Genomic DNA, 11,112 nt, shown 5'->3' with positions numbered 1-11,112 from the left:
ATATATATATATATATATATATATCACACAAACACATTGATTTTATTTGTGTGGCATGTATATTATGTGTGTGTATATAAATAATAATACACACATGAATTTACATGTAAAAAATCTTTATTTTAAATTTAAAAAGTTGACCAGTAAAGAAAATCGTTCCTTTTTGGCAAATATGTTCTAAAATTATTTGGCTATCCTATTACTGGTACTTCAGTACAGTAATTGCAGTGGCAATTACTGGTGCATTTTGCCCTGAATTCTACGATCGTATTGATTCCATATTGTAGTTTAAGCAAGCTAAATCTGAATGCTGAACTATTTAAACATAACGCATTCCAGCTCTGCCAGAGCAGAGCAACAGCATGTTTTTTAATTTGCTTCTGGTATCCAAGGGCAGAAATATGTTTCAAGTGATAAGTGAAATTTGCCACGAGCGTCGTTTTCAATAGAATTTGGTGATGCATAGGGTTTTACTTTGAAATTGTGGTGAATCTCTTCTCATTTTTGCACTCAAGTTATTGTTCACAGTAAAATGCTTTAGGAAATGCAGGATGTACATTTAGTGTTATTTTTCAAATACCTAAAGGCAAATGCACTAGTAAATCTATATAATTAAATCTGAATGCAAAGTACAGATAATATATGAATAATCATGTGGTGTTTTTAATGATAAGATTTGGTTAGTGTTTCTGGCTCATTTGTTGTTTTTGTTTATGTAAGTGGGACTGAATATAATGAAGATTATACAAAGCTCTTACTCTTTAACCTTCTGATTTTTACTCTGCGTAGAACTTGTTTTTATTTATTCTCATATTGTTTCCTCTTCAGCTGACCAAAGACATGTACATTTAGGTTATATACTCGTTTTTCACATTAAAATGCTAAAATTTGTGTAAATGTTGGATGAGCTCTCTTGAATTGCTTTATTTGAAAGGTAGAAATTGAATGCTTCTCAAAAGACATGAAAATTCTGTTTCAGGCATTACCTTCAAAATTAGTATTGTAACTATTTAGTATATGACCCTTATTTGTTTCATTTGGCTTACATATGAGCACCTGACATTCATATAGCTCTTTCATTAAAGTTTCAAGATTATACATTTTATTTGCTAATATTTTTGCATGGACCAAATGTTATGATGCCTGTTCTTGGGGAGACATTAATTAGTATGGTGTTTTCTGTTGTTAAAACCAAGAAAATTCCTTATGTACTTTCCTTTTGAAGGTGAGAGGGATGCCATTCTGTGACAAACAATCCTCTTGTCTTTGACCCCTTCATGATCATGACAATAATATTTGCATAAACTGTAGCTTAATATATGGCTGTTTACCTATGTGTAACCAAGGTTTCCATCTGCTATGTTTCAGCAGGCTTTAGACATGCTTTGCATATCTTCTACCTTTTTTACTTACTTTTTCATTATATTGATACACTGATTAAAAACGTTTCTTCGTTGGGGCACCTGGGTGGCTCAGTTGGTTAAGCATCTGACTCTTGGTTTTGGCTCAGGTCATGATCTCAGGGTTGTGAGATTGAGCCTGGCATGCAGCTCCACACTCAGTGTGGAGTCTGCTTGAGATTCTCTCTCCCTCTCCTCCTCCTCCCACTTGCTCGAATGCGTGCTCTCTCTCTTTAATATAAATAAATCTTAAAAAAATGTTTCTTCATTTAAAGTTGATAAGATTGTAATCATATCTTCATGAAAATACTTTATAAGTAGTCAAAACTTTAATCTGGAAGTAAAAACAAAGTTAAGGGCCAGTGTTCCTGATGAAGAATGTTTTATAGTCACATATAAAACGTAAGAATTATACTTAAATTTAAACATAAATTGTACATTTCCCCCTTTAACACCTGCATTAGTCATTTTGCATAGAATTGAAAAACAAACAAAATATGAACTCAGTAGGAAAGACAATGAAGCAAGATGAAACTGATAGGTATTTGCGCAAAAGCTGTTTCTAAAGTAAACAGATCTTTTGTTATGTAATTAACTTTGCTAAAATAAGCATGGAAGAAAAATATATAGGAAATTAAAAGATAATGATGAAAACCATTGCTTAGTTTTTTCTTGTTAAGGTTCCATAATAGACGATATTAAATTGTGTGAATGTTAAGGAAAAAAGCATCTTGAATAAGTCTATCAGTGACGAATGAATTTTAAATAATGGAGTGGAGAAGGACCTCTTCTCTGCACAAACTGGACTCATTTGCTCATTATAGTAGGTGCGGTTATGAACCTGATCTATAACAGTACATGTGTATAATTTGGAAACAAATAATCTGAAAGAATTTGTATTTTCAAAACACGAGTGTATATTTTCAGAAATGGAAAACCAAGCTTTGTTAATATTGCAAGCATTGTCATACCCATTCATAATCCTGAAAGAGGCACAATATATCAGTGATTTAGGGGATCTTGTATGTTCTATCTTAACAGCCTATATAGACATTTCATGATGAAAAATTAGTCACTGAAATCCTAACATTAGTTTGCCAAAAGCCAATGTCTTTATTAGAATATTAAGAAACTAGTTTATTTCTAACTTAAATCACAATCTTTGAAGTTGAGATTTTAAAATATGTAAAGCTCATTTTTAAGACACATGACACATTGATAGGTATCACTGATTTTAAAAAATCTCAATAGGAAATAATTTAAAATGGTGATACCAAATACATCTATAAAATTTTTAGATTGACCCATGTAACAAGTAGTTGAAAGTCACAGTACATCTCTTTGTGTGTGTATGTATGTATTGCAGTTTTGCTTTTGCCATTAGCAGATATTTTCTTTCTCAGGTGAAACAGTTGAAGTCAAACATGACCAGACCTGTTTCTTTTAGCTTCCCTTGGTCAGTCTAATCTGTTCACTGTATGTGCTTTAGCTAAATGGAATCATTTTGCAATCATAATGAATTACTAATGGGCTATATTCTCGTTGTTTCACTGAGTATAGACTTGCCTTAATTAAAACAGGCTTGCATTCTTGTTTTAGTCTCCTGTCTGTGCTAAATAAACAAGGGACAAATAAGACCTCTATCTTTTAGGTCGGGAAATAATTTAGGTCAATAGCATATCTTTCAATTCAGAAGAATGTTAATGGCACCAAAGAGGCTTTTATTCAACTAAATAATCACTGCCTATAAATAGTCTGTTGAATGAATATTTAAGAAAGCTGCTTCTCTATTTGGAGATTCATGGATTCCTCTGAAATAATTTGCTTGGCAACTGTCAGTATCCTTTGTGTCTTGTGGTATCCTGTTCAATTTAGGATTCTACCTGGGATTTCAGTATTTTCTTTGCTTTTTAAAGTACTAACTGGAAAAAAAAAGTGCTAGCTGGAAAATAGAATGCATACTGATAATAACTACTATCAGATTAATGGTTTTAGATTGTGCATTAGTTCTTTTTTGGACATTGCTTGATATTTAAGTGTAGGAATCTGATAACGATTTGATTTATAATTGAGTTTTGGCATAAAATTATGTTAGGACTGTGATTTCACTTTTTGCTTTCTTTTTTTTTTTTTTTTTTAAAGATTTTTATTTATTTATTCGACAGAGATAGAGAGAGCCAGCGAGAGAGGGAACACAAGCAGGGGGAGTGGGAGAGGAAGAAGCAGGCTCATAGCAGAGGAGCCTGATGTGGGGCTCGATCCCATAACGCTGGGATCACGCCCTGAGCCGAAGGCAGACGCTTAACCGCTGTGCCACCCAGGCGCCCCTCACTTTTTGCTTTCTTAAACACAATTCAGCTTCTCAGAAATTCTGTTCTCTCTTATCTATTAGGAAAGCTCAAAGTGTCAGGTTTTGAACTGTTTCCTCCCTATGAATATCTGCATGTTTACATATAACTGCTTCTTTGTCTTCATGTTATATTATCTGAGCTTATAGTACAAATGCTAGGATGACCCAGAAAACTAGAATCACAAGCAATCTATCTTCTTTTTAATTTTCAAGTATAATATAAAACAATATTAAAAACCTTAAAATAATATAAAATATTCCAGTTTTTAACCTGCAATTCATAATGCATGACTTTAAATGCAACATTTATATTCTAAGATGCCTTATTTCATCCTTAATATTATACCTGTTTTAATGAGGAAAGAAAAACATTGTTTGGAAAAAAATTCAGTTTTCTATTGCTAATTTTTTTGAGTGGCTGTGGGCTGGTAAAATATCTGATGCCTGGTTACTGTAGAAGCCCAGTATAGTATTTTTAAAAAATCCTCAAACAGTAATACTCTTTTATTTGGGAATCCTTATTCTGCAGACTTTACATGTTTTTGAAATATGGTAGAAATTAATACTGGTATATTTGTTTTAGCCTCTAGATCTGAAGTATTAAAAGTATACGTAAGGTTAGCTATTTACTAATTTACTAAACACTTAACTTCTGCGAAAAGCTTCTGATTACTAATACTGTTGCTGTTTTTTTTTTTTTTTTTACACCATAACCACTCTCCGTTGACCACTGCATGCAGATAGTTGGAAGTAAAGTTATGGTGAGTACAAAAGACGTGTTTTACCCTTAGATATGAATTTGTGCTTTTGGGAATTCAGCGATTTTTGCTTATAGTATTCTATATGTTTGGTTTTTCTTTTGGAGTACATTTTACCAAAGTAGTGAGATTATTAAGATCAGGTGATGAGAATTTAGCTATGGTAAGTATTTTTTCTGTGGCTTTTGCAAATGTTTTAGAACTGGAATATGCTTGTATATTTTGTTTTAGAAAGTTTTACTTATTTTTTTTTAGAGTTGTACCTACGTTTATGATCTTATGATTCAGTTTTTACGATTCTGATGAAATTGGGTGTTTTACCTCAGTTTCTTAGGATGGCAGGGAGAGACTTCTAATAGGTTGGCTTATGCTAACAGGAATTCTTATTAATGTATCTCACTTTGATTTTAGTATCACTGAGCACATAGTATAATGAAAACAACCTTTGATGTACAGTCAAGAGGCCTAGGTCTTTGTTTTTTTTTAGATGCTACTAAATGGCTGTGTGACTTTGGGCAAATCATGTAATTTCTTTGAGGTTCAGTTACTAATGGATAAATTGAAGTGATTGGTATACATTATTTTTTAAGGTTCTTTCTATTGCTGTCTTTTAGAGATTTTTTTAAAGATGATTTATTTTAGAGAGAGAGAGTGCACATTAGTGGAAGGAGGGGTAGAGGGAGAGGAAGAGAGAGAAACCTAAGCAGACTCTATGCTGAGTGCAGAGTCCAGTGCTGGGCCCTGTCCCAGAACCCTGAGATCACAACCTGAGGCCTGTATTGTAATTCAGAGGTACTTGTAAACACCTTGTGTTCATGACTAAGCAGTCCGTATTTAGAGAACACGGCAAAAAACATCATCTGTAACATTATTAAGTACCATAGTATTCAGAATAGTGAATGTATTTAATATTTGTTTTGCTTTTAAAAGTTGAGTTAGTCTTTTTTTTTTTTTTTTCCTCTTTTAATTTATGTGACATCCACAGGCAACAAGCCATCAATCTTTTGGGGTAATTTCAAACATCAGCAAATATTTCTTTAGTGCTTATTATGTGCCAAGAACTGTGTTAGGTTAATTGATGACTGGAAAATAAGGATAAGATCTTACAGTTTTACTAATATATGTGGAAAGAATCAGTCCTTAAATTGCATGCTGATTGTGTTTTAGGAACTCGTAAGCAGAAGAGAGAAGTAGGGGTAGAGTAATTAGAGAAAACTCCATGCAAATTTCTGGATTTAGGCTGGACTTTTAAGAATCCTTAGTTTTGATGGCTGGGATTTGATAAGGGAGATGAGACAACAAAGAAGCTCTCAGATTGTGAGAATAATATTTGATGCAAAGGCCTAGGGAAAGAACCAAACTGTGTGGGTAGGGAGCAGAGAAGAGGCAAGCAAGAGATGAAGTTGACTTTGTTGGAACAAAGAATGTATATTGGAAAGCTTTAAAAATCAAGTTGAAAGAGGATCTTGGAAGTCCAGGTAGAAGATTAGAAGTTAGTTTGAACAGGGACGTGACATGAGGAAAGCAGGGTTTAAGAAAAATAAATTTGATAGTAGTAGGTAGGCTGAATTAGGCCAATAGTTCTCAAATTAGAAAGTGTATAAACATGCCAGATTTGTCTCTCATGGGGTCTAGGATAGGGCCAAGAATTCTGCATATTTATCAAGCACCACAGGAGATCCTCTTAAGGTAGGCTGAAGAGCATATTTTGAGAAATACTGGATTAGGATGGAGAGAGATTTGTTTCCAGGAGACTTTTGTGTGAATCAGTGAGGACCTGTATTAAACTGGGGCTAGATGTAGGAGGGTGGGATTAAATAAAGTTTTGGGCGATAAAGGAATCTTGAGCTCATTTTAATGTGGGCTGAAGCTAGCCTGGTCTCTGCGTGTCTTATGCCAGAGCTGGTGAAATATTACTGATTTCTCCATATGCAGTGGAGTTGATTATTTCTCTTAGGTAACTCTCAACTCTCTCCCCTAATTACTCATACTGTTGTTTCCTTACTTTAGACTCATCATTAACCACATCTGCAATTGCCATAGCCCCTTAAGTAGTCTCCTGATACTCACTCTTCTCACCCTGGCCATGCATGTTCTACACTGTTACACAGATCATGCTGATTCCCCCACTTAAAACTTTCAAATGGCTTCCTATTGCTCTTTGCAATCTTATCCCTGCTCCTTTCTGTAATTTCATCTCCATCTCCATTCTTACATGTGCCTGTCCTCTATTTATACAGGAACACTTGGCAATTCCTTAACATCCTACTCTTTAATACCTTTAAATCAAGCATAGTCTATTTCTCTGAGCTAGAGTGACCTTTTCTTTTAGGGTCCCTAGAAAGCTCCTAAATATCCATCAGGATTAAGCTTCATGTCAATCTTAGGAGAATTTGTCTTAGATAACTCCTTCTTTCCGTAGTACCTTGAATCTGTTTTATTATAATAAATCATTTACATGTCTTTCTTCCCCAGTGAATATAGCTCATTTACTCAAAATACTAGGTCTAATGGAAAAGAGAGGTAAGCATTGGCCTTATAGGTACAATGTAGTAAATGGTTGAAAAGTGGCAGGCCAACAGGCTATGTATCGTTCATGGAAAAATTTCATCTTGTCTGAGAGTGTTTTTGAAAGACAGTGTAATTAGAGGGATATTATGATTGCTCTTCAGTATAAGCTATTTTACACCCACGTCTTATCTGTGACCTGCTTCTCACATTGGAATTTGCATCACATATCCTGCAATCTTAAAGGGAGGAAACTATGGGAATCTGCTTCTAGAGGAAATGAGGGATTAGTTCTAGAGTTTAGGTGGGAGGGGTGCCTTAAGGGGGAAGATTTTTCTTTGTTTTTTTGTTTTTTTGTTTTAAGGCTAGAGTGAGGAGTGAGAAAACAATCATTAAAATCACTCTGGTGGAAAGTCAGGTACAAAAGGGCTTATTTTTCATGGTCTCATTAGTCTTCAAAAGATGGGAAGTGTGTGTTCATTGATAAAATTGGCAGATAAGAATTTCATAAAAGTGTTCCAGAGAGAATACATTGTAGAAATAACCACTTTAAGCATTATGGTTGCCTAGAGATTATATATGTTGGTCAAAAAATAAGTCTTATAAAAACTAGGTTGAAATTAGAAAGATGGAATATGTAATGAACTAGGTCTGCGTGGCTCTGTCTTTTCTTTTGCCTCTCTAATGGTGATTAGAAGCAGAAATGGGGGTATTTGAAGCCCTCTCAGTCTTTACTGTCAGCCTTACTTTTCATTATTCTTTATTAATTTGCTTTAAAAATCAGACTGGAAAACTGCCTGTTGTTACCTGAACATAACCACCCCTCCCCAGCCACATGCAGTCTTTCTTCTGACTTTGCTTATCCTGTTATCTCTTTTTTGCCTAGAATGTTTTTCTTCTTTTTGTCAACGTTCTGCCCATCCTCCACAGGCCTCCCTGAGTCCTGTCCTGATTGCCACCCCTAAGTCATCCCTCTCAATTTCTGCCTAGTAATTTATATGAACTTCTGTAGCATTTTATTTTTAACTGCCTTAAGGAATCACTTTCTGCTTTATCTTATACTTTCTATTACATGTTCCTTAAGGGCTTCTGTTATAATACTCCTAAATTATATTTAGGAGTATTATATTATTTTAGTATTAAATTATTTTAGTTTATAGTAATGTATATCCTTGAATAATACTATCATCCTGTGGGTCTGTATTTTTATGTCCACAGTATAGAGCTTATGAAAGGATGTAAATTTCAGTAGACATCATGGGTTTAGAGACAAATAGACCTGGGTTCAGATTCCCACTCTGCTGTATACTAGCTCTGTGTCCTTAGATGATTACTGTTATACCCTCTCTGAACCTCAGTCTCCCCATCCAAGCAAGAGGATAACAATACTAAATTCAGGATGATTTTGAAGCTTATGTTTATATTTAATACATTTAGTGTACAAAGAGGCTTGCAAGTAGTAGGTCTAAATTACATTCTTTGCTAAATGTATTCAATTCTATAAAATGCTTGGAATGAAGAACATAAAAACATGAAGATTACATGGTAAAATGCGATAAGACTATGAGCAGCCTCTCTTTTTGGTAAGTATTCAAGATGTGTGCTATTTGATAGGATTTATTCTGGATCAAGAATGTTGAGTAAGATTCAGTTAGATGGAAAAAGGAGAATGCTTTGCTGTTTATTGGAAGCTATGTGCTGTGTAGTATATTATTGTTGGGCTTTTAGGAAAAAATAAATTCATATGTGGTCTCAATGTAATAATGACAAGGTTATTTAAAAAATTTTATTAAATAGTTGAAGGTATGTTATAGATACGATCTGTGAAGGGAAATGATAAAATATTTTCCTGTAGGTATCTTAAAATAGCAAGAGAGAATTGGAACAGGTTAGAGATAGAAAGAACTGAATGAATTTTTCAATATCTTCTGGTTCTAAACAAGTGTTGTACAACTTTCTGAACTGAAATAAATTGTTTTTATTATTTATTAACACATTGTGTAAAACAGATTTAGAAAACAGCTAAAATGATTGATTTGATTTAATTGCAAGCCAGGAATAATTTATCCACAGGTGGGAAAACCACCATCCTTCTGTGGGAAAAAATATTATATATGATAATTGGAAAATAGAATTATAATGACCAGACTTTATAGTGTTAAATATAAGGGAATTTAGCAACATAAATAGTTGAGTGCTTAGGGCAATAGTAGGTGTTTTTGGAATAGTGTTTGTTTAAGGGTCAGAAAGACCTGAATTTGAACCCGTGATTCACCACTCATTCATTCATTCTCTGTGATCTTGTTAACCTCTCTAACCACAGTTTCTTTTTTTTTTTTTGACGAAAAGTTACTGGACTCCTGTTACGTGCCAGGCACTATTCTAGGTGCTTGAATGATGAACCATACAGATAACTTCCTCAAGTTGCTTATATTATACTGGGGAGACAGACAATGACACATATCAAATTTAATGGCAAGTGGTGGTAGGTGCTGTGAAAGAAAAAAAAGTAAAAGGAGAAAGCTGAGAGTGATCAGGGATGTGCTATTTTATTTTAGATAGGTGAGCTCTCTGTGCAGTGACATTTGAGCAGAGACATGAATGAAATTGGGAAGAGTGATATAAGTATTTATAGAAGAAGTTTATAGGCAGAGAGAACATCAAGTGCCATGGCTTTGAGGCAGGACTGTGCCTTGGGTATTTGTAGAATAGCAAAGAGGCTAGTGTGGTTGGAGTGGGGTTGAATAAGGGGAGGTATAGGCATATTTAATAACCAACCACAAGAGCTAGTTAAGGTGACTAAAAACATGGGTTAAGTATGGTAGTGGGTTGTACATTTGGAAAGGTAGGTTAAGTTCATTTTGGCAGGGATATGCTGAGGAGTTGCACTTTAATAGAGAGGAATCCTGGAAGGTTTTGAGAAATTGAATGGCAAAATCTGAGCTATATTTGGGGAAAATTAATCGAGCAGTAGAAATAGAGATTAGAAACGAAGGCAGGGAGATGAAGCTGGGGGTTGTTGTAGTAATTTAAATAATAGGACCCTTCACTGGAGAGTGGTTAGTAAGAACTAAATGGAGAGTATAGATGAGTGATTGTGGAAGGAAAATATATTAGTCTCAGCAAATGATTGAAAAGGGCAGAGGAGATGTGTGCAACAATAATGACTGAAATTTCAAGCATGGGTGACTGAAATGATGGTGATTGGAGATCATAGAGAAATCAGGAGCAAGACTAAATTTGGATTAAAAAATGATGAGTTCAGTTAGATATGTTAAGGAGAAATTAGTAAAATCGCAAAAACTAGAATAAAGTTATCACCACACAAGAACATTTCTTTAGCACTTGTAGCATTAAGAGTAGAATTTTACAATTTGGTTCACTGTTTTAATAAACTCCTATTTTTACTATTTTGAATATACTCCCTGCACATTGCTACTAAACATATATTTATCATTCTAACAACATTTACCTGTTTATAAACTGAAGCCTTAATACCTGTATTAGGCAGTTAAGGCTATGTATACTTCTAGGTGACTCAGTGTACCCAGATAGAAAGGAGCTAATCATTTTGGTGGCTTGTAGTATTGCTTACTAGATAAGCCATTTTACATAATTAAGACGTTACATTTGTACCCTTTGCAATGTTTCTGAATAATCTGAGTGAAAAGGACAACCCCATCATAGGTGAAGGTTAGGAACAAATGTATCTTTGTTTGTCCTAATTAGAACATGGAGACTATAGCCCCTGACAGAATGAATATTGTACGACCTTTTTCACAAAATAGAGCCAAATAAATTTGTTTCCTCATGCTGGTGAAGAAGGTCATACAGAATGAAATTTCCTGTTAAAGTATAAACTTATGGTCAGGCTCAAAGTAATATATTCATAATGCTGTTGATGTATTCCATACTATAACCCCCCTAGTAATCTTAATATCCATAAAATACCACTAACCCTGACAGTATGTACTTATGGGCTGTTAAGCTCCTGTTGAATTATTACATTGAAATTTTGTTTACTAATTGAATAATATCTTAATGATTACTTCATGTAATGTTATAGTTGTATCAGGCTGATTATTTGAATATATTC

General features: G+C 34.1%; 1 protein-coding gene across 2 annotated transcripts in view; it reads left to right on the top strand.

Moving 5' to 3' along the window:
* Window positions 1-11,112, top strand: part of DIAPH2 (diaphanous related formin 2) — a 1,070,037-nt gene that overhangs the window by 77,831 nt on the left and 981,094 nt on the right. Inside the window, exon 5 of one of the 2 annotated variants that reach the window (XM_040630183.1) lies at window positions 4,491-4,511. The exons of the other annotated variant lie outside the window; for it this stretch is intronic. Coding sequence (XP_040486117.1) covers window positions 4,491-4,511 — 21 coding nt within the window. The remainder of the gene's footprint in view (window positions 1-4,490; window positions 4,512-11,112) is intronic. 2 annotated transcript variants of the gene reach the window in all.

This window comes from Ursus maritimus (genome assembly GCF_017311325.1).
Source record: "Ursus maritimus isolate PB19 chromosome X unlocalized genomic scaffold, ASM1731132v1 scaffold_X1, whole genome shotgun sequence".
Classification (NCBI taxonomy): domain Eukaryota; kingdom Metazoa; phylum Chordata; class Mammalia; order Carnivora; family Ursidae; genus Ursus; species Ursus maritimus.
This window is presented reverse-complemented; position numbering and strand designations above follow the sequence as displayed.